Source organism: Galeopterus variegatus, unplaced genomic scaffold, assembly GCF_000696425.1.
Source record: "Galeopterus variegatus unplaced genomic scaffold, G_variegatus-3.0.2 Scaffold688, whole genome shotgun sequence".
Classification (NCBI taxonomy): Eukaryota; Metazoa; Chordata; class Mammalia; order Dermoptera; family Cynocephalidae; genus Galeopterus; species Galeopterus variegatus.
In genome coordinates this window covers 519,678-543,825 of record NW_007726799.1, presented here as the reverse complement: position 1 = coordinate 543,825, position 24,148 = coordinate 519,678, and the positions used below count along the sequence as shown (strand labels likewise).

Below are 24,148 nucleotides of genomic sequence, written 5' to 3'. Positions count from 1 at the left end.
ACCATTTATTGAAGAGGCAGTGTTTTCCCCAATGAATGTTCTTGTTGCCTTTGTCAAATATCAGTTGGCTGTAAATATGTGAGTTGATTTCTTGGTTCTCTATTCTGTACCATGCTGTTTTGGTTGTTGTAGCTTTGTAGTATATTGTGAAGTCAGGTATTGTTATGCCTCTGGCTTTATTTTTTCTTTGCTCAGGATTGCTTTGGCTATTCAGGGCCTTTTCTTGTTCCGTATGAATCTAAGGATTGTTTATTCTATTTCGTGAAGAATGTCATTGGTATTTTGATGGGGATTGCATTGAATCTATAGATAGCTTTGGCTAGTATGGACATTTTCACAATGTTAATTCTTCCAAGAGCGTGGTATCTCTTTCCTCCTTTTTGTGTCCTCCTTAATTTCTTTCAGTAGTGTTTTGTAGTTCTCATTGTAGGGATCTTTTACCTCCTTGTTTAAATTGATTGCTAGGTTTTTGTTTTGTTTTGTTTTGTTTTTAGTGACTCTGGTAAATGGGCTTGCTTTCTTGATTTCCTTTTCTGCTAGTTCATTATTAGAGTATAAAAATGCTACTGATTTTTGCATGTTGATTTGGTAACAATTTGCAGGCAACATTACTGAAATTTTTTATCAGCTCTAAGAGTTTTTTGGTAGAGGTTATGGGTTTTTCTATATATAGGATCATGTCATCTGCAAACAGGGACAGTTCAACTTCGTCTTTTCCAATCTGGATGCCCTTTATTTCTTTCTCTTGCCTGATTGCTCTGGCAAGTACTTCCAATACTATGTTAAATAGGAGTGGTGAGGGTGGGCATCCTTGTCTTGTTCTTGTTCTTAAGGGGAAAGCTTTCAGCACTTCCCCATTCAGGATGATACTGGCAATTGGTTTGTCATAAATGGCTTTTATTGGGTTGAGATACTTTCTTTCTATACCTAATTTGCTGAGACCCTTTATCGTGAAGCAATGTTGAATTCTGTTGAACGCTTTCTCTATGTCTATTGAGATAATCATATGGTTTTTGTCCTTGATTTTGTTGATGTGGTGTATCACAATTATGGACTTGCATATGTTGAACCAACCTTGCATCCCTGGGATGAATCCCATATGGTCACAGTGTTTAATTTTTTGATGTGTTGCTGTATTCTGATTGCTAATATTTTGTTGAAGATTTTTGAATCTTTGTTTATCAGACATAGTGTTGTGTAGTTTTCTTTCTCTGTTGTATTTTCATCTCACTTTGGTATCAAGGTGATGCTGGCCTCATAGGATGAGTTTGGGAGAGTGGCCTCTGTTTCAATTTTTTGGAATAGTTTGAAGAGAATTGGTATTAATTCCTCCTTGAATGTTTGATAGAATTCAGCAGTAAAGGCATCTGGTCCTGGGCTTTTCTTTGTTGGAACACCTCTGATTACTGTTTCAATCTCAATGTTCCTTATTGGTCTGTTCAGGTTTTCTATTTCTTCCTAGTTTAGTTTCAGTAGTTTGTATGTGTCTAGAAATTTATCTATTTCCTCCAGGTTTTCATATTTGTTCATAGAGAGTTGTTTATAATAGTCTCTAATGATTCTTTGTATTTCTGTGGTAACAGCTGTAATGTCTCCTTTTTCAATTCTGATTTTTGTTATTTGGGTCTTCTCTCTTCTTTCTTGCTTAGCCTAGCTAATGGTTTGTCTATTTTGTTCGTCTTCTAAAAAAAACAACTTTTTGTTTCATTGACCTTTTATATCAGTCTTGGGGGTCTCTATTGCATTTTGTTGTACTCTGATCTTAATTATTTCTTTTCATCTACTAATTTTGGAGTTGGATTGTTCTTGTTAATCTAGCTCATTGAGGTGTACAATTAGGTGGTTTATTTGAAATCTATTCTTTTGATGTAAGCATTTATTGCAATAAATTTCCTTCTTAGTACTGATTTTGCATTGTTCCACAGGTTTTGGTAAAGTTATTTTATTTATTTTCATTTTTTCATTAGTTTCATTAAGTTTATTTCATTACTTTCATTAGTTATTTCTTTTCATTAGTTTTGAGAAATTTTTTGATTTTCTGTTTAATTTCTTCCTGGACCATAGGTCATTCAGGAGCATGCTGTTTAATTTCTATGTATTTGTATAGTGTCCAGAGTTTCACTTGTTATTGATTTCTACTTTTAATATGAGGTGCTCTGAAAAGATACTTGAAATGATTTCAATTTTAAAAATTTTTTTTTTTTTTTTTTTTTTTTTTTTTTTTTTTTTTTTTTTTTTCATGGGATTGCAACCCTCGGTGTTGCTCCCGCGCCTCGCTCAGCCAGTGAGCGGGAACCGGTCTGTATGTGGGATCCGAACCCTCGGGCGGGAGCGCCGCCACGCTTCCCAAGCGGCGCACTATCCAGTGCGCCACCGGGCCGGCCCCAATTTTTAAAAATTTTATGACACTTCATTTGTGATGTAACATGTGGTCTATCCTGGAGAATGTTCCATGAACTGGTGAGAAGTATGTATGTTCTGTAGTTGTTGGATGAAATGTTCTGTAGGTATCTGCCAGGTCCAATTGGTCTAAAGTATAGTTTAAATCCTGTGTTTCTATGTTGATTTGATGCCTAGATGATCTGTCCAGTGCTGAGAGAGGAGTGTTCAGGTCCCCGATTATCACTGTGTTGGGGTCTATCTCTTTCTTTAGGTCTAACAGTGTGTGCTGTATATAGCTGGGTGCTCCAGTGTTGGGTGCATATATATTTATGATTGTTATGTCTTCTTGCTGGAAAGATACTTTTATCAGTATATAATGTCTTTCTTTGTCTCTTTTTATGGCTTTTGGTTCAAAGTCTATTTTATCTGATATAAGAATAGCTACTCCTGCTCACTTTTGGTTTCCATTTGCATGGTATATCTTTTTCCATCCCCTCACTATTAGTCTATATGTGTCTTTACAGGTGAGGTGAGTCTCTTGTAGGCAGGATATAGTTGGGTCTAGCTTTTTAATCCAATCAGTCAGTCTTGTGTTTTGAGTGAGGAATTTAATCCATTTACATTTAGGGTTGTTATTGAAAAGTATTGTATTACTCATGTCATTAATGAATTTTCAATTGGATGATTCAAATATCTTTTGCTCCTTTCTTTCCCTTTTATTGTTTGTCTTCAGTGTTTGTTGGTTTTTTGAGGAGGTAAGGTACAGTTTCTTTCTCTATTTTGTTTGCCTTTTTGTTCTACCACTGGGTTTTGTTCTTTCTTATGTATTCATGATAGTGATTGTATTTGTTTGTCTGGGAAATATACTATTTGTCCTTCATTTCTGAAGGATAACCTTGCTGTGTATAGTATTCTTTGCTGACAGTTTTTTTCTTTAGCATTTTGAGTATATTATCCCACTCTTTTCTGGCCTGTAGAGTTTTTGCTGTTAGTCTGATGGGGGCTCCCTTACAGGGACTTTACATTTTTCTCTTGCTGTTTTTAGGATTTTCTCTTTGTCTTTGACTTTTGTTGATATGATTATAACATGTCTTGGAGAGTACCTTTTTGAACTGAACCTGTTTTGGGATCTTTGAGCCTCCTGGATCTAAAGGTCCATGTTTCTCCCTATACGTAGTAAGTTTTCTGCTCTTATTTTGTTGAATATGTTTTCAATGTCTTTCCCTTTCTCTTCCCCCTCTGGAACATCCATGATTCATATGTTTGTGCACTTAAGGTTATCTGCTAGCTCTCTAAGATTTTCTTCATTTTTTCTGATTCTTTCTCCTTTTTTCTTTTTTTTTTTTAACATGGGTTATTTCAAAAAGACTGTCTTCAAGATTAGAAATTCTTTCTTCTGCTTGCTCTAGCCTGCTGCTTAAACTCTCAGTTGTGTTTTTTATTTCACTGAATGAATCCTTCAGTTCTAGGAGTTACTCTACATTATTTTTTTAAGGTATTAGTCTCTTTTTAAATTTCCTCCCTCATATGCTAGTTAGTTTTTCTCATTTTGTTGTGTCATCTAACTGAGTTGGTTCCTTGCTTTTTCCATCTTCTACAGGTGTCTTACACTTTTTGGCTCCAGGCTCTCTTCCTCCATCTTCAGAACGAACAACATAACATCTCTCTGACCCTGCTTCTTTTATCCCATCTCTTTCTCTGACTCTCTCATCTGCCTCCCTCTTTGTATTAGTCCGTGTCTGTTGCTTATAACAAAATAGTGGGTAATTTGTAAAGAAAATGAAATTTATCACTTACAGTTTCAGAGGCTGGAAGTCCAAAGTCCAGGGAACACAACTGGTGAAGGCGTTGGTGGTGGCAACAGTGACCCAATGGTTTCACACTGCAGAAAACGGTGGAGCAGAGAGAGCACAGAGAGACTAACCTCTCATGTACTCTATTTTTAAAGCCCTCAGAAACACACCCTGAGCACCATTTTTAATCCATTCACTAGGGCATGGTCCTACAATCTAATCACCTCTTCAAGGCTCCACCTTTCAATTACCGTAATAGGATTCCCCATGCTCTTAACAGTCACAGTAGGGGCCAAGTTTCTAATACATAAAACTTGAGAGACAAAATTCAAGCTTCAGTGAGGTTGGGGAGGACATAATTCAATCCACTACACTCTTTCTCTTTTATAAAGACCCTTGTGGTTACATTGGACCTACAAGATAGTCCAGGATAATCTCCCATTTTAAGGTTAAGCCACCTTAATTCCACCTGCAACTTTAATTCTCCTTTACATGTAACTTAACACATTCACAAGTTCTGTGGACAAGGACGTGGACATCTTTGGGGAGCCCTTATTCTGTTTACCACATTATTCCAGCCCCTTTATTATGATTTTAAAATAAATTTCAGTATTCATTAAGGCAAAGACATTATAATTAGTTTTCAAAAAAAATCTTAGCTATTCTTATATATTTATTCTGCTGCCACATAGTTTTCCACTGGCAAACTTTAGAATCAATATGTCATAATCCAAAGAAAATCCTGCCTGGATTTTGTTTATAAATAGAATTAAATAGACAATTACATAAAATAGAAATTGAATAAAATAGATGTCAGAAATGACACCTGTACAATTTGAGTCTTCTCATCTAGGAACAGAGTATTTCTGCAAGTTTATTCCCATCTTCTTTAATGTCTTTCAGTTCAGTTTTATACTTTTCTTACTATGGTCAGATATATTTCTGGTTCAGTTTATTCCTAGTGAGATTCTTGTTTGTTTGTTTTACTATTTTTGTTGTCATTATAAATGGGACCTTTTTCCCCACTGTAATTTCTATCTGATTATTGCTCAGATGTAGGAATACAAATTGAATTTTGTATATTTATTTTGTGTCCATGCCAACTTAATGAATTCTTTTCCTAATTCTAATGCTTTTTATTGATTTTCTTGGGCTTCCTAAGCAGATATTCCTATTATCTGAAAAATACTCTTTAACATCATTTTAAATACTTACACCTCTTATTGCATTGGGCACAACATCCAGGTCAGCACTGATGCTAGTGGGAATAGTGGGCAATGAGCACATGGGAACTAAATTTAAAATACAATTCCATCTACAATGCTGCAAATAAAATGAGATACTTAGGTATAAATCTAATAAAACATATACAGAACTTGTGTGCTGAAAACTACAAATACCGGGCCTGCCCGGTGGCGCACTGCTACAGTGCTCTGCTTGGGAGCGCAGCGGTGCTCCCGCCGAGGGTTCAGATCCCACATACAGACCAGCCGCTCACTGGCTGAGCGAGGTGCGGGCGCGACACTGAGGGTTGCGATCCCATTGCCGGTCCCAGTCCGGTACGGGCACAACACTGAGGGTTGCGATCCATTGCCAGTCACGAAAAAAGACAAAAAAGGAAAAAAAAGAAAACTACAAATATTGATGAAAGGAATCAAAAAAGATCTAGAGAAGTAGAAAAAGGTACAGTATTCATGGACTAGACGACTCAACATAGTAAAGATGTCAGTTCTCCACAATTTGATGTACAGATTTAATGCAATTCCTATCAAAATCCCAGCATTATTTTTGTAGATATAGACAATAGTATTCTAAAATTTATATGCAAAGGCAAAAGAACCAGAATAGCTGAACTATTTTGAAAAAAAATAATAAAATGGGAGGAATTACTACCAGATTTCAATATTTATTATATATCTATAGGAATCAAGACTATGTAGTATCGGGAGTAGAATAGACACATAGATCAATGGAACAAAATGGAGAACCTAGAAATAGCCCCACACTGATTTTTTTTGTAATAAAAATAGTGTATTAGCCCATTTCTGTTATTTACAGTAGAATACCTGAAACTGGGTAATTTATAAGGAAATAAAATTTATTTCTTACAGTTTCAAAGGCTGGGAAGTCCAAAGTCCAGGGAACACAACTGGTGAGGGCCTTTTTCTTGGTGGTTACTCTACAGCAATGCAGGGCATCACATGGCAAATGGCCTGAGCAAGAGAGAGAGCTAACCTCCTTACTTTCTCTCCTTCTAAAACCATCAGAACCATGTCCATTACTCTCATTGAACCATCAATGGATTAATCCATTCACAAAGGTACAGTCCTCACAATCTAATCACCTCGTAAAGGCCCCACCTTTCAATTACCATAATAGGATTTCACACCCTCTTAACACTGTTACAATGGGGATTAAGTTTCCAATACATGAACCTTTGGAGGACACAAGTAAACCATAGCAGATACATAAAAAGAAAGGAGTGTCCTCTTAAAAAATGGTGATGGAACAGTTGGATATCCATAGGCCTTGACTTCATACCTTTATACAAAAAATAACTCAAATGGGTCATATATTTAAATCCAAAATGTAAAAGTAAAAACTTTTAGAAGAAAATATAGAAGAACAGTCTTCCAGATTGAGAGCATGGTAAGCAATTCTTAAACATGACTCCAAAAGCACAATCCACAGGGGGAGAAAATATTTTGCCAAATTTGAAACCTTTTCTCTACAAAAAAAACCCTGATAAGGAAATGGAAAAACAAGATACAGACTGGGAGAAAATATTTGTATATCAAGTATCCAACAAAAGACTCATATCCAGAATATATAAAGTACTCTCAAACCTCAACAGTAAAAAAAAAAAAAAGTCCAATTAGAAAATGGTCAAAAGATATGAATGTACATTTCAATGAAGAGGAAATAAGCAAATATGCACATGAAAAGAAGTTGAAAACTAATTTGCATCACCTGATGTAAATTAAGACCACAATGAGATATCACTACACTCTTATCAAAACAGCTAAGATAAAAGACATAGTGACAACATCAAATGCTGGCAAGGATATGGAGAATCTGGATATCTCATAAAATGCTTCTGGGAATGTAAAATCTTACAGCCACTCTGGCAGTTTCTTATAAAACTAAACATGCAACTACCATACAACCCAAAAACTGCATTTCTGGATGTTTACCCCAGAGAAATTAAAATTTTTGTCTACACAAAAACCTATACATAATTGTTCATAGCAGCTTTACTTGTAATAGCCAAAGGCTATAAATAACCAAAAAGTCCTATAGTAGATGAATGATTAAACAAATTGTGGTACAACCATATCATGGAATACTACTCAGCAATAAAAAGGAACAAACTATTGGTACACAAACATCTTAGATAAATCTCCAAGGAATTATGCTGAGTGAAATAAGCCCCCAAAAGGTTACATACTGTATGATTCTATTTACACAGCACTCTAAAAAAGACAAAATTATAAAAATGAGAACAAATTAGTGGTTGTTATGGGTTAGGGATGGTGGTTGGGAGGAGAGTGGGTGTGACTAAATCAGAGTAGCAAGAGGGATATCATTGTGGTGATGGAAACATTTGTATCTTGATTGTGGTGTTGGTTACAGGAATGTACACGTGTGAATTTTAAAAAAAGCATAGGACCATACACACTATTGTACCAATGTCAGTTTCCTGGCTTTGATATTATACTATAGTAATGTAAGATGTAACCATTGGGAGAAACTGGGTGACAGGACATCTCTGTACTACTTTGCAACTTCCTGTAAATCTATATTATTGCAAAATAAAAAGGAAAAAATACTATTCTTAATGAAAGACCAAGAGAAGGTGAGAAACAACAGGCTCATCTGAATATCTGAGAAAGAACCAAATACAACTTCTAAAAATGACAAGGGGTGATTTAAAAAACATTTTAAACAGTAGATTAGACACAAATGGAGAAAGAATTAGTGAACTGAAATATAGGTCTGAGGAAAGCATTCATGTTATAAGAGAGAGCTAGAAATGCAAGGATATGGAGGAGAGAGTGAGAAGAGCTGACATATGTTGAACAAGAATTCTAGAAAGGGAAAATAGAAAGATTTAGAGAGAACAATGTTTAAAGGGATAACAGCTGAGAATTTTTCAGCTTTGGAATAAAGCACCAATGCTCCTTTTAGGTGAGCTCACCCAGACCTATGACTTTATTTTATTATTTGAGGAATCATTTACTAAAACATATGCTGCTTTAACATGGTTTAATTAGAATTGATTGTTCATTAAGATGATTTTATCTAGGAAAAATACTAATTCAGGACATTTGGGGATCATAAATTTGAGATGGTGCTAAAATCCTAGGCCACAGCAACACAAAAATTGGAAAAGGAGATTAGAGTTAAAGCAATAAAAGGACATGTGAAAATGGAGTCTAAAGTTATCAATTAACTTTAAACTTTTTAAAGCCCGGTAATGACGTTAAAAAGTTTAAGGTTGCTAACATAATTAAAATGGCAGAATAAGGAATTTTAGAAGTCGGTCCCTCCATAAAAGCAATGAAATAACTGTCAGTATCAACTTTTTCAGAACTTTGAAAACCAACCAAAAGCTCGCAGCAACCAGGGGAATGTCTAATCAAGAAAAACCAGCTGAATCTCAGTAAGAACAGTAAGCTTTGTGGTGTTTTAACTTACTCTCGTTCCATCCCTGCTCCCAGCTCTGTGATACAGGTACTAGTACCAGAAAGAACAGAATGGACCTTATTCACAAAGAATTGTAGTTGTTTGTTTTGACCTGTCTGGTGGTTCCATGGAAGAACATACTTGAAAGGTTTGTCTTCATTCGACCTCACTCAAACTCACAGTAAAAGCTGAGGCAGTAGACAACAGTTGGGGCAAACAATAAACTAACCAACAAGCTTAAAAGGAAAAACTGAGAAATGAGATATCCACAGGTGCTTAGATTAGCTCTGACTTATTCCTGGGAATCTAGAAGGCCACGCACATGTCCACAAAAGACCTGAGAAGGCCTTAAGCTCTCATCTCTGACAGACCTTGAGGCTCCAAGCAATCAGGAAGTGAAGAACAAGGCAAAGTTGTCAACTGCCTGGCTGAGTGTTGAAGGCATGTCCCAACAAACACAGAGAACCCCTTGGCAAAGACTGGGAGGCTTTCTGGTTTTAGGCATTTAAGAAAATCTCTGTCCAATTGTTAGCTGACCACTAAGCTAGCCAAACAGAAACTTCACTGGCCACAAAAAACAAAGAATAGAGACTACAGAATTCATTCAGGAAAAAAAACTAAACAAACAAACAACAAAAAAAAACTCTTGGAAGGGGACAGAATCTGATTTCCAAAGGTGACACATTATATTATTTGAAATGTCCAGTTTTCAACAAAAAATTATGAGACATGCAAAGAAACCGGAAGAAGAAAAAAAAAAGCAATCTATAGAAACTGTCCCTGAGAAAGCCCAGATGTTGGACTTACTATATAAAGACTTTCAAACTGCTATTTATTGGGGGAGAGGGGGTTGTATGGGGATCTGAACCCATGTTGGGGATCTGAACCCATGACCTTGGGGTTATAAGTCTACGCTCTAACCAATTGAGCTAACTGGACAGCCCTCAATCTGCTATTTAAAATATACCCCAAAAGCCAAAGGAAACCATGTCTAGTGAACTAAAGGAAAGTATGAAAACAATATCTCACCAAATGCATAATATCAATATAGACATAGAAACTATAAAAATGAACCAAATACAAACTTTGGAGTTGAAAAGTGTAATAACTGAAATGAAAAATTCACTAGCAGATTTCAGCATGCAGAAAGTGAACTTGAAGATAGGTCACTTGGAATTATCCAGTCTAAGGAGCACAAAGAAAAAAGAATGAAGAAAAATGAACAGAGTCTAAGAGGCCTGTGAGAAACCACCAAGCATCCAAACATAACGGTAATGAGAGCCCCAAAAGGAAAGGAGAGAAAGGAGCAGAAAGAATATTTAAAGAAATAATGGGCAAAAACTCCCTAAATTTGATTTTTAAAACCATTTATATGCACATCCGGGAAGCTCAACAAACCCCAAGTAGGACAGACTCAAAGGAATCCACACTGAGACACATCGTAATCAAACTGTCAAAAGACAGAGAATCTTGAAAGCAGCAAGAGAGAAGCAATTCATCACATACAAAGAATTGTCAGCAAGATTACCAGCTTGATTTCTCATCAGAAACAATGGAGACCAGAAATGTGAGGGAATGACATATTCAAAGTGCTGAAAGAAAAAAATTATCAACAAAGAATTCTATATCTGGCAAAACTAATCTTCAAAAATGATGGAAAAATTAAGACATTCCCAGATAAACAAAAAGAGTTCATCGCTAGTAGATGCTGTGCTGCCTACAGGAAAGATTAAAGGTAGTATTTCAGACTGAAATGAAAAGACACCAGACTAACTCAAATTCACATGAAGAAATAATACTGTTAAAAGGTAACTACATAGGTAGATATAAAAGTTGGAATTAATGTATTTTTTTGTTTGTAACTTCTCTGCTATCTGATCTAAAAGACAACTGCATAAAACAATAATTATAGATCTATAATTGGCATTAATGAGCACACAATGTGTACGATGTAATTTATGACGATAACAACATAAAGGAGGTGGGCAAAGCTATATAGGAACAAAGTATCTATATAGTATTGAAATTAAGTTGATATTAATCCAAACTAGATTGTTATAAATTAAGATGTTAATTTTAATCCCTGCTGTGGTTTGAATGTGTCCCCTCCAAAATTCAGGTGTTGCCAGTGTGATAGCATTAAGAGATGGGGCCTTTAAAAGGTGATTAGGCCATGAGGGATCCTTCCTCATGAATGGGATTAAGTGCCCTTATAAAGGAGCTTGACAGAGGGAGTTGGTTCTCTCTTGCCCTTTGGCCTTCCACCATGTGAGGACCCAACAAAAAGTCCTCACCAGGTGTAAGCACCTTGATCTTGGACTTCCCAGCCTCCCGAACTGTGAAAAAATAAATTTCTGTTTTTTATAAATTACCCAGTCTGAGGTATTCTGTCATAGCAGCACAAAACAGACTAAGACAATCCCCTAAATGGGACTTGTATTCCAAGAAAGTGCAAGACTCATACACTGAAAACTACAAAACATTACTGAAAGGAATTGAAGACCTAAATAAATGGAAAGATATCCCGTTTTCATAGATTGGAAGACTTAATGAAGTACTGATACATGCTATGACATGGATGAACCTTGAAAACATTATGCTAAGGGAAGGAAGCCAGACACAAAAGGCCACATAGCACATGAGTCCACTTATCTGAATGCCCAGAATAGGCAAATCCATAGAGACAGAAAGTAGATTAGTGGCTGCCAGAGGCTGGGAGGAGGGGGGAGTTACTGCTAATAGGTATAGGGTTTCTTTATGGGAAGATGGAAACGTTCTGGAATTAGATAGTGATAATGGTTGCACAACATTATGAATATACTAAAAATCACTGAATTGTACACTTTTAAATGGTGGGTTTCATGGTATGTGAATTATATCTCAAAATATAAATTTTTTTTAAAGATGGAGTTCTTTGTGCAGTAAACCCAAAGTATGAGTAAAGCCCCAGGATAATATTCTAGATGGAGTTTCTTTCTTTCTTTCTTTTTCTTTGCATGGCATCAATTCCTAAAACCTTCAGAGCTTCCCAAGACAGACCCATTTTAACGAAGAATAGAACAAGTTATGACCATTCACACAGATCTCCATGCTACACAAGAAAATAGGATTGAAATTCTTGTGAAAGTGCTCCCTTTAGCATCACATCAAAACAGGTTTGTTTGGGTTTTTTTTGGTGACCGGCAAGGGGACCGGAACCCTTGGCTTGGTGTCGCCCGCACCGCGCTCAGCCAGTGAGCGCACCGGCCATCCCTACAGAGGATCCGAACCCAAGACCTTGGCGCTCCCAGCGCCGCACTCTCCCGAGTGAGCCACTGGGTTGGCCCCAAAACAGGTTTTTGATCACCGTTGAAACCAGGAGCAGGGGCATCATCTTCGTCTCATTTTGCGGTGCTTTTTGTTAAATATAAAGATTTGCATTTTTAAGGCCAGATGCTAAAATTTCAGGTTACCATTATTATTAAAAAGCAGGCTTGTTGAGCTTAAGTTTAGTGGGAATAATGAATGAAGAACATTGAAACAAAGAACATGTATTAGCTGATTACAGTCAACTGCCCTATTTGTAAATAGGAAGAGAAGAAAAAGATTACATATCTTTAGTGGCTTGAATACGCATAAAAAGTATCTGGGAAGATAAACAAATGTCACTTAAAATTCTAAAAACTTCTTTCATAAATAAACATGTGAATTTTGACAGCAATACCATTTTCACCTATTAAGTTGATAAAAATCCACATTTTATAATTCAGGCTGTGGGCAAGGCTGTGGTGAAACTGGCACTCGCATACTCACGCTAGGCCCTCCTTACCCTTGCTTGGATCTGCTATGCTCGTTCCTACCTCAGGGCCTTTGCACTTGCTGCTTCCTCTGCCTGGAACACTTTTTGCCAAGATAACCATGGGGCTTGCTCCTTCCTGCCAACCTAGGACCCAGCTCCTTGTCCCCTCCTCAGTGACGCCTCCTCATCAGTTCTCGTCTTTATCAGAAATGATTTCTCTCTTTCCTCCTTTCTGCTAGATGAGAGGTCAGCTAACTTTTTCTGAAAAAGGCCAGAGAGAGGGCCGGCCCCGTGGCTCACTCGGTAGAGTGCGGTGCTGACAACACCAAGGCCGCGGGTTTGGATCCTATATAGGGATGGCCAGTTTGCTCACTGGGTGAGCGTGGTGCTGACAACACCAAGTCAAGGGTTAAGATCCCCTTACCGGTCATCTTTTTAAAAAAAAAAGGCCAGAGAGTAGCTTAGGCTTTGCAGGCCATATGGTCTCTGTTGCCACTCCTCAACTCTGCACAAAAGAGCCATAAACAATACATAAGTGAACAAGAATGATTGAGTTCCAATAAAACTTGATTTATGGAAATTGAAATTTAAATTTTGTATAATTTCCAAGTGTCACAACATATTCTTCTTTGGATTTTTTTCCAATCATTTAGAACTATAAAAACATTCTTAGTTCAAGGGCCATACAAAGACAGGTGGCAGGCTGAATTTGGTCTGTGGGCCATAGTTTGCCCGCTCTTATGCTAGAATATCAACACCAGGGCATTTTTTTTAATGAATATTCATGAGATACAAAGCTAATTGTCACCCCTAGTGCCCATGATGTGAGGGCCAGATTCATACTGGCAGCACACCCATTACCAGAAATTACTTTTGTACCCTGTGTCCCCCACACAATTATCCCCAACCTCCCTCCACCTCCCCCTTCCCCCCCAACTCCACTTTGTAGCCCTAAGAATGTTCCCTCCCTGTGTAAGTCCAATGCACTACTGTGGTCTTTCTTTCCTTTCTTCTTTCTCTCTTAGCTCCCACATATGAGTGAGCACATGTGGTATTTATCCCTCTGTGCTTTGCTTATTTCACTGAACATGTCTCTCCAAGCTCATCCATGTTGTTGCAAATGGGAGTACTTCATTCTTTTTTATGGCAGAGTAGTATTCCATGGTGCAGGGCATTTTTGTCTGCTTAATTCACTGCTATATCCCCAGCACCTAGAACAGTGCCTAGCACCCAGTCGGCTCTCAGTGGAGTTGAGCAAGTGAGTGAGTGAATGAAATAAGTTGAGTAGCAAATTACTGAAGGAGTGGAGAAGCGAGTGAATACGTGAGAGTCAGCACAGTCCTGCTCTCAAGGCCTCAGTTTACCCCTGCCTGCACGTAGAGAAGCTCCCTAAGATGTCTTAGAAAAAGATCACGAGGCTGAGACCAGAGTTGCAATTCAGCATCTTTATTCTTCCCCTTTAGCCCGAGGGTAATCCTGACAAATAGCTTCAGCCAGGAGGAGGCAGAGGACTGGGCTAGGCAAGGGGTCCCCAAGGACCTGGCCTGCTCCTCCCCCCGGCAGAGTTGGGGTTGGAATTAGGGCCATGATCCAAGCTCGGCGTCGCTGGGGAGGAGGGAAGTGGACCACTCTGCAGCTTCTGCTGTACCCCACCTCTGACAGCCACATTAATGGGAACTAGCCACCTCCACACGCCAGGCAGGAGGGACCTAGGAGAGCCCACGCGTGCATGCGCATGGTGACCCAGATGGTGCAGGCATGGTCAGTGTCCAGACACATGGCTCTGGCCTGTGGCCCAGTTGGCAAACATAAAGCCTAAACTGATTGCCATGAATAGGACCCCCAGGGTGCCAAAACACAGGGCCTGCAGGCAAGAGGGAGAGAACATGGGGCTGGTTGGGACGCCCTACCCAGGCTCCTCTTGATGATGTTCCTCAAGCCCTCCACCCCCTCCAGAGAGGGCACCATCCATTCCTGACCCTCCTTTATGCTCCCTCTCCTTCCTTAAAGTCAGCCCCTTCCTGGGAATTTTTCCATCTTCTAGAACCCTTCTAGAATCCTTCAGGGAATGCTCTCCTCCATCCTCCTCCTCCTTTTTTTTTTTTTTTGGCAGCTGGCCGGTGCAGGGATCTCACACCCCAGACCTTACTGTTATCAGCACCAGGTTCTAACCACTTCACAAACTTGCCAGCCACCTCCAGCCATTCTTGAAAGTGCTCCTTGCTCTCTTCCCAATACTGTTCCTTCCATCTGCCTGGAAAACGCTCCCTTTCTGCCAGCCCCTTCTGGAGCACTCCGTCTTCCCAGACCCTACTGATGCTATCTGCCCTGCCCTTTCCTAAGACAATCAGCTTCATTCTTCCAGACCATCCTCCCTCCACAGATGCTCCTTCCCTTGCCCCTCCTGAGAATGTTCCCTCTTTTCTCAGCTCTCCTCTGGAATACTCACCTGGATCTTGGGCCAGGAGAAGAGGGGCTCCACCTCAGAGGGTATGATGCGGAGGTAGAAGATGCTGGGAAGGATGAAGATGAGACTGGGGGCTGAGGTGGACCCTGGAAAACAAGAAGGAGGGACAGGAATCAACCTAAATTTGAGTACAAGGCCCATATTAGGTAGAGTATGGGAATGGAGTTGGGGATACTGACCGATAACCCCAAAGATATCCCGGATGGTCGGCACACAGATGACAAGAACATTGACCAAAATAAGCAGGATCAGGGCTATGGTCACATGCCGTGGCCAGCTGAAGGCCTTGCTTGGGAAAAGCAGCTGCTGCAGGGCCCGGCGGATCTGTGGCCAGAGCAGGGTGGGGCAGGGGTCAGGACCCAAGTGCTGCCTTGCCTTCCATGTGATCATCAATCTTTAACTCCACTCTCTCTCTGACATCCCCAATTTCCCCTCCCTCTGACTATCTATGGTGCTACCCTGTCTGACCATCCATCTGTACGTCCACCTTCTGAATGAGCTTCCTGCCTCCATCCTGTGACAAGCCATGTCTCTTCCTTCTGTCTGATCACCCATCTGTGCCTCCACCCACTGTCTGAAATCCTTGCCTCCTCCTCTTTCTGACCATCCACCTGTCCTTCCACCAATCTGAGATCTCTGCCTCTCCCTCTACTTCCCTCCTGTCTGATCACTCCAACCTCCCTATCTGAGAGCCTTGGCCCTCCTACATCTCTCCACTTCTGCCTCCACCCTTTTTCTGTCCATCCCTGTTCCTCCATTCTAACTGATCATCTATCCATGCTTCTACCCTCTGACTGGCCATTCCTGCCTCCCTCTTCTGTCTAGCCATCCCTCTGTGCCTCCTCCCTCCAACTGACTACCCCTGGTCCCCGACCCTCTCTGTCCTGCCTTCTCTGTCCATCTGACAACTCTGCCTCCCCCATCTGTCATTCCCTTCCTCCTGCATCCATCCATCCAAACACCCATGCATGCGCCTCTACCCATCCATTCCTGTCCCTCGGCTCCCCGGGCCCACCCTCGCCCCCACGCACAGGAAATAGCACGACTGGCACAGTAAGGGTCACTGCAAGCAGCACGGCCAGGCGTACGCAGAGGATGAGCACGTCCTTGTGGCTGTACATGTGCAGCATCTCCGCCTCCACGCTGCCTAGGCCATGGACAAGGGACACAGGATGAAGGATGTGGCAGGAGCACCAGGACCAGTACCCCAGAAACCCACCCCCCACCACAGTAACAAGATCTATACACATGATGTGCACCCCCCCCCTTTGGAAACCGATGGTTTCCAAAACAAGGTCATGGAGGGAAAGGGCTCAGAGGCTCCTGCCCCAGCCCTCTGCCCAGTCCCCACCCCAGCTGTCCCCCAGCCCAGGCCCCAGCCCCACTCACTGTAGAAGGTGAGGTATCCAAAGGTTGCTGTGAGCCCATACATGCAGAACATGGCCCCAATGGACACGTTGGCCACAGCCTGCATCCTTCTTTGGGATGGCCTGCAGTGTCAAGGTCACAGAACTGTCATGCCCAGAGTCCTGGATTTGGCCCAGGCCCCTCAAAACCAGCCCCACCCTCCAGAGTCCCTTTCTCCCAGATTGAAATTCAATTGGTACATACTGGGATGCCTGGTTCTACCTTCCCTCTCTGTCCATCCTTATCTCACCCCATCTGACCATCTCTGCCTCTCCCCTCCTTTTGACTGCCATTGCCTCTCCCTTTCATCTGACCACCCATGCTGTCCCTCCCTGTCTGATCATCCACACATCCCCCTAGTGTATCATCCCCGCCTCCCGCTCAGTCTGTCCATACCTCCCCATCCATCTGACCGTCTCTGTCTCCCCATGCCCATCCGTGCATACCACCTCCTCTATCTGACTTTTCCTCCCAACTCTGTCCATTCCATTCACACTTGTACTGGATGTTAAAATAGCTAAAATAGTAGAATACCTAAGCCCCAATCAGTAAACAGTGACTGCCCTGAGTCCCCTGAGGCCTCCTGGCCACCCCAAACCCCTCTTTTAGCACAACCTACCCACCATCAAGCTACAGTCCCAGCACTGCTATAGGGATTGTCAGACATTATGACCATTGCCCCACCTGCTGGCCCATCACGCATGCCCACCTGCCTGCCCACTCACCGGCAGAGCTCCGTGTAGATGGGCAGCACTTCAGGGTGGCAAACAAAGGCGAAAGCCATTATGGGCACTGTGTAGGACATCTGAGGGAACGGCCCAAGTACATGGGATTAGAGCCCACAGGGGTCCCTCCCCTCCTCCCCATTACTCCTGGCCCTGCCATCGCCTTCCACATCAGACAAATGGAAGCACCCCAGTGTCCAATACCTGGCTCCACTCTGAGTAGGATGCACCATGTGACAGGACCAGAGGGTCTGAGTGTGATGCAGGCTCCTACCCACCTGCACACCCACCTGTGAGTCAACCGTGAACATCTGGGCCTCACAGCTGCTGTTGAGCCCCTGTATGAGGAGGCCCGGGGGCGCTTCACTCTCTACTGCTGTCTCATTGCGGCCTACAACACAGCCAAGCTGGAACTTCTTATAGATGACCTGGGAGTCAGAGGAGCAGGGATATAAGGTCATGGGGGAGGCTATATCCCAATGTGACAAACTCTCTCCCTACTTTTTCATGTCCTTCACTCTGACTCACCGAAATGAGGAAAAACAGCATGCAGGTCAGAGAGAGACCACTGGTATACCCCAGGTAGCCTGCAAGGGGCAACATACAGAGCCTCAGGAATCAAGGGGAACCCCACTGCAAATCCTAAACCCCTAGTCTGGCCTTCAAGGCACCCTCACCCCAATCACCTTTGTATATGCTTTTACTTTCACCCAGACCAGCCTCCCTTCCACAGCAAACTCCTACTAATCTGTTAAAACCAACATCAAACAAGCTCTCTCCTGGTGTTCTACAGCCCTTGAAAATGGGAATTTTCTCAGTCTGGCTCCCCCTCTCTAACCCCTCTATCCAATGACCAACCCAGGAAACCTCTTACCCAAGTGTTTCATGAGGGCCAGAGGCAGGATGATTATCACACTGACAATGATGATGAGGAAGTTTCCCTTTAAGAACCAGTACCTAGGGAGACAGGAAGACACAGTGACTAGCTGCCAGCCAAAGAAAGCTTTCAGGACAATACTCATAGAAGACAGCTGGACAGAAAGATTTCTGCCCACAGTCAGGAGAGATGAGCTGATACCTCAGCTGTGAGAAGTTATTTAGGTGGGTACAGTGATAAATGGCACAACCGGATTGACAGAAACAGACTGATTATGAGACTGTCAGTCAGACGCTGTCGGTGGGATACAGTAAAAAACACATGCACAGCTGGACAAAATTCACCATCAGAATCACAAGTGAACATACAATCAGATGATCAAACACAAAATCAGTCAGACTCAATGTGAAAATCAGTCCAACACAAGATGCCTGACACAAAGACAGAGTGAGTCATAATCCTGGTATGTCTGACATGTAGAACAACAGTCTGAGGATCTGGTAGACAGGCAACAATGCAAAGTCCATCAAAAAGTCAGAAACACACATGCATGCTTGTTCAAGCAGCTCAAGGTTTGTCGGACACCTGAAAGTAGCTGAGCTGATTTGGCCACCCAGCCAAAGAAAGACTGAAATAGAAATACAATCAGCCAGCTGGCCACACTGCTGGAACCAAGCTCAAAGAAAGAGTGGGATCTGTACAGACATTAGCAGGAGGTGCCCACGCAAGACAGTCAGTTAATGGAGAACAGGCTGAACAACTGGTCATTCATTCAAAAGAACTTTACTGAGTGCCTACTATATGCCAGGCATCCACACATTGTCTTTCTGTCTCATACACACAGTTACGCAGAAATAAACCAACAAAGTGCCACTGGCCATATATACAGGGGGAGCTAAGTATGATAATTAAAGGTACCTAATCACACTGTCGGCCACCTGGATTTTCACAGAATCAAACCAAAGATCTACCAGGATACACACAGGTAATAAAAAGCAAGCTCTCAGTTAAAATTGTCAGACAGACGCGTAGACCAACTAACCCAGAATCAGGCTGACAAAACCAGACACATACACACACACACACACACACACACACACAGACCATGCAAAGTCCATGGGACAAGAGTCAGAGTCAGCTGCTGGACCCACAGAGCTATGCGTTAAACCTACAGAGGCAGCTAGACATGCAGTTGGAGCAAAAGCACCACAGTACATTGAGCACACACACCAACATGACCAGAGTCTCATCGTACATAAATGATCAAACAGATTCAGCCAGCATGAGGGGGCCAGAATCAAACACACAGTCAGCTGGATGCACAGTCAGAACAACAGTCAAACATACACGGTTGCAACCATAATATGGAGGACATACACAGTCACAGCCAGGGATTAACACACACATACATACACACACACACACACATAGAGCCAGAGAGAATTTGCTAGAACAATAGTCAACAAATCAAACACAGAGATGGACACATACAGTCAGAGCAAGTCATATTGTTTGGACCACAGTACACTGCACACACACATACACATGCACTGCTGGAGTCAGTGATCATCTACTTATAGCTAGACAGATTCAGCCAGCCTGATGGACCCAGAATCAAACTCACAGAATCATCTGGGCAGGGAAGTCAGAGTAACCAAGTGTCAGACACATATGGTTAGAATCACAGTATACAGGACCCAGTTGTAGTCAATCATAGGGCCAGAGAGAATGAGCCAGTCACCGAATCAAACCCGCAGATAGAGTCTGAGTCTACTGGATATTTACAGTCACACACACATCAGAGTACAATGGACATAAAGAGTCAGTGCCAGCCAGGATCAGCCAGAATAAGTCACAAAATCAGCACATGATCTACTGGACTCCTATAGCTAGAGCGACAGTCACACATACTGTTGGCATCACAATACACAGGAGTCACAGTCTGACTCAACTGGCCTGCCCAACAGTCTCAAAATAGAACACCTGGGAGTCAGCTGGATACAGAGTCGAAGCTACCAGCCGGACCTCACAGGCAGAGTCAAGGGCCTGCAGGCCAGCCAAGGGGTGTTGTTCACTCACCCCTCGGGGTCCATGCCCAGGAAGGTGCCGATAACCAGGGGGAGTTCGGATTTGATGATGAACAGGTAACTGGACATGGCTGGTGCGGGTGGGGGGAGGTGTAAGCAGAGGGATTCTCCTCATCCCCCACCCAGTCTTCCCCAGCCCAGCCTGGGGAAGCCCACCTCACTCCACCCTCTGCCCCCAAGCTGACCCCCACCTCCCAGAGTCCTCACCCCCAACATTGTGCAGACAGATGACTGTGGCCACCACTACCTTCCCTGCAGGCCCGAATGCCCTCTGTCCCAGCTGCTCATAGGCCCGGATGCCTAGAAGGGCAGAGTGGGCAGGAAGGAATGGGTTGTGGGTCCAGGAGGCCAGGCCAAGGGTGAGGAGTAGGGGGCCAGAGGGTCTGGGAGCTAGGAAGTCGGGGCCTGGGGGACTGGGTCTGACTGGTGGAGGCTGCAGGTGAGGGTCAAGCAGTTAGGGTTGGGTTTGGGGGTAGAGTCTGGGGGATAGGTTCTGAGGCCAGCAACTGTTGGCCAAGGAGAAGGTTGGAGGCTGGTGGCGAGGAGTGGGGGTCTTGGAGCCAGGATATGCACTGAGACCATGGTGGAAGTGAAGCCTTGGATCTAGGGTAGTGGGAGCTAGAGAACCAGGGGCTAAGGAGTGGGGATCTCAGGGTTGTGGGGCTGACATTCATGAAAAGGGGTCTGGGCACTGAGTGGTGGGGGTTAGAGGTGTAGTGGAGTGGTCTGGGGGTAGAAAGAGTCTGAACAATGGGGTCAATGGCCAGACTGAGGGGTGGAGGGAGGGAACTGGGAATTGGGGATCTGGGAGCCCAGATAAAGTCGGAGGCCAGGATTCAGTGTGGGGCATGGAGTCCAGGGAGTTGAGTGTGGAGTCTGGGGTGTTGGGTCCAGGATCTGAGGTCAGGGTGGTATGTCCACTGTCTGGGGTTTGGGTTGAGGTCTGGGGTCTGAGGTCAGGTGGTTAGGTCCAGGGTCTGGGGTCCAAGGTCTGGGTTGAGCTCCGGATCTGGGTCTAGAGTCTGGGGTGCAAAGGGGTGGGGGTGGGGACTGGGACGCGGGCTCTGGGGCTCACCTACAACACCGGCGCAGGTCAGCAGGAGGTGGATGGAGTATGAAGACAGAAGCGCGATGCACAGCAACAGGGCCCTGCAGCAGGTGGCGCAGCTCAGACTTGGCCCCGGGCCTCCCACATGCCCCACAACACCCCTGGTCCCAGGCTACCTAGGGACTCACAGGAAGAAGAGGACCCCTGTGTGGGCCATGGCATAGGCCAGCCCCAGGATGCCGCTGCCCATGATGGCGTTGCTGAGGTTGAACACTGACATTCCAAACGATGTCTTCCCCTCAAACTGTGGGCAAGAGGCAAAGGCCGGGCACACAGGGTGGAGGGGGGGGGCGGGGAGCCAGGTAAGGAGACTAGTGCTGGGGCCAGAAAAAGACTAGGGAAGAGCAAGTGGGGCATGGAGAAGCTCAGAAAGGGCCATGGAAGAGGGAAGAGGGTGAAAGGGAAAAAGAGTTGAAGATGGGAAGAAGCTGGGAAAGGGAGAGCTGGGAAGGGAAAAAGTAGGAGGGAAAAAAAAGCTTTGGAGAGAGCGGCTGGAAATGAAGAGGAACAGGGGAGGGTGGAGCAGCTATCAGAGGCAAAACAGCTAGGGAGCGGAGTAGGTGGGGGTGGGGATCAGCTGAAGATGGGGTGCATTGGAGGAGGGAGAGCAGGGGGGTGCAAAGCAAGCAGGGTGGAGAGCAGCTGGGGAGGGGGAACCGCCAGGGAGGGGAGAAGCTAGAGAAGGTGTACCTGGGGAAGATGAGTGTCTGGAAAGGGGAGCAGCCAAGGACTGAATAGCTGGGACAGGGAGATCGCTAGAACAGCTGAGTCAGGGGAGTAGCTGGGAAGAGGGAGCAGAAGGGGAGGAGATTAGCTGGGGAAGGGGCAGCCAGGACAGATCGTGTGGGGTCACTCACATCCATGAACTGGACCGGCTTCCTCCCAGGAGCAGGACCACGGCTGGGCAGGAAGCCTTCGCGTTCCTGCCTGTAGCTGGATAGGGCAGGGAAATAGGGGCTGATGAGGGAATAATCCTGACCCCTGAGCCCGCCTCCTTGGACCCCCGACTCACCCCACAGCATCCGCAGGGAGGGCTCCATTCATCTTTGGATCCTGCAGTTCCATCCTGTGGGCGGAGAAATGGGGCGGGGTGAGGGTCGGAGATGGAGCACAAGGGCTGCAAAGAGAGAAGAGCTGGATGAAGGGAGGAGGGGTCACGCAGAGACAGATAGAGAAACATGTGGGAACAGAGAGGGACAAGAGAGACAGGGAGACCCATGGAAAGAGTTGGAAACAAGCATGATAGAGAAAGAGATGGGAGAGAGAAAAGAAGAGAACCAGAGGAGGACAGACACCAACGGTTACTCAGAGAGACATGGAGAAAAGAGGGCAGCGAAAGACAAATAGAGAGGGAGAGCCCGAAAGATCCAGAGAGAGAGACCGACCCCACAGGAGATGAGATGGCCATTTGGACCTGGGATAGCCTCTCCTCCCAGACCCCAGACTTACTCTATCTCTCTTGCCATCTGCCTCTTTCATTCCCCGGTCCCCCGAGTCCCCTCCCCCCTCTCGCGCCCACTTCCCTCCACCCTCACCGCCTGGCCAGGCGGCTTACTGCTTGCAAGGACACGTGTCGGCGGCTGCCTCACCCCTCCTAATGTCCCCCACCTCCCTCCTCCCCCGGCCGGAGCCCAAGCCCAGAGCTGATGCAACCTGTTGAAGGGGCTGGGGCTCGGGGGGGCCAGGCTGGGAGACAGCGCCCCCGCCTCTACCGGACAATACAAACTGCTCTCTGCCACAACTCTTGAATATCCTCACCAGAAGCCAAAGACAACTCCCCAAACCAAGCCCCCTTCCGGGAATAGAAGTGACCCAGGGAATCTCATTTAGTCCCCCTTCTAGGATCTAGAGGTATTTTCTAGGACTCCTATCAAGTCTTAAAAACTCGTCTTCTGGCAGAAATAGCTTTGGAGACACTTCCAGACTTGAGACCCTTCCTGGGCTTATATTGCCTCAGGAACCTGACCTGAGGCCTAATTCCCCCTCCTGAGGATGAGCTGTCTCCAAAACCTTCATCAAAGCCTCCCTCCAGGGTCTAACGTGTTCCCCAGGGTGGGGGGGTCTCTGCAATCCCCATCCAAGCCTGGAGCCCCTGTCTTGTAGATGGAATGCATCTGAAGAAACCCCCAGCCCTGAGCTCACTCCCCAGGAATGAGGTATCTCAGAAACCCCTGTTCAAAGTCTCCATCAGAGCTAAAACTGGCTCCAGAAACCCCCTCCCCAAACCCTGAATCCCCTTCCTGGGACAGGGAGGGGACTCAGGGAGCCCCATCCCCAGCCATGAGCACCATCTGGAGACACCCACCGACTACTGAATTCACTTCCTGGCATTCAAGGCCCAAAAGGACACCCCTCCTCGCATTCAATTCCCCACCAGTGCTAAAAATGTCTCCAGGGAGCCCTGGAGTCCCCTCTCAGGACCCCCACTCATATCTCATGGCCTCTAGTGACACCATCCCCACTGCCCTGCACCCCTTCCTCACCTCCCTGCTCCTCTCAGCTCCTGAAGCAGCAGCAACTCAGACCCGGGCTCAGGAACCCCACAGCCTGCACAGCTCCCGCTCTGGCGGGGACCTGCCCCCGCCCCGCCCTATGGCCAATCCGCTCTGCCCGCGCCTGTTCCACAGCTAATCAGCGCGGCCAGCGCCACATCAGATTTTTTTTTTTTTTTCTGGGAAGAAGTGTCAATTTTAATTGTTTCCCTCCTTCTGGGTCTAGAAGGAGGAAGAGGAGGGCAGCAGGGAGGGGCGCCCCCCCATCTGGATCCACGTGGAGAGAGACCTAGGTTTGTGTGCGTCTTGGTGGTGGGGGAGATGGACTGAAAGACTGAGGGAGTAG

At 44.4% G+C, this 24,148-nt stretch overlaps 1 protein-coding gene across 2 annotated transcripts; it reads right to left on the bottom strand.

Moving 5' to 3' along the window:
* Positions 1–14,064: 14,064 nt before the first annotated feature.
* On the bottom strand, positions 14,065–23,838 carry SLC38A5 (solute carrier family 38, member 5). 2 transcript variants are annotated; one of them, XM_008571471.1, is made up of 16 exons: positions 23,794–23,838; positions 22,323–22,376; positions 22,168–22,243; positions 21,439–21,554; positions 21,278–21,351; positions 20,410–20,502; positions 20,195–20,273; positions 18,113–18,195; positions 17,767–17,825; positions 17,529–17,666; positions 17,239–17,318; positions 16,496–16,596; positions 16,138–16,253; positions 15,286–15,430; positions 15,089–15,192; positions 14,065–14,503 (listed from the first exon to the last, which is right to left on the bottom strand). In XM_008571471.1, exons 2-16 carry the CDS (start codon positions 22,373–22,375, stop codon positions 14,402–14,404), a joined length of 1,419 nt encoding a protein of 472 aa, XP_008569693.1. In that variant the 5' UTR covers position 22,376; positions 23,794–23,838; the 3' UTR covers positions 14,065–14,401. The 2 variants fall into 2 exon arrangements, with proteins under 2 accessions (XP_008569693.1, XP_008569694.1); XM_008571472.1 differs by lacking the exon at positions 17,239–17,318 and having other exon boundaries at positions 14,418–14,503.
* Positions 23,839–24,148: the final 310 nt, after the last annotated feature.

Bases quoted from the DNA above. Each gene is read 5' to 3' on its own strand.
- SLC38A5 (XM_008571471.1), bottom strand. From the start codon at position 22,375: ATGGAACTGCAGGATCCAAAGATGAATGGAGCCCTCCCTGCGGATGCT. The intron at 20,274-20,409 runs GTGAGGACTCTG...CACCCGCACCAG, and splicing joins CTGTCTGCACAATGTTGGGG to CCATGTCCAGTTACCTGTTC. The intron at 16,254-16,495 runs GTGAGTGGGGCT...TCCATGGCCTAG, and splicing joins TGGATACCTCACCTTCTACA to GCAGCGTGGAGGCGGAGATG.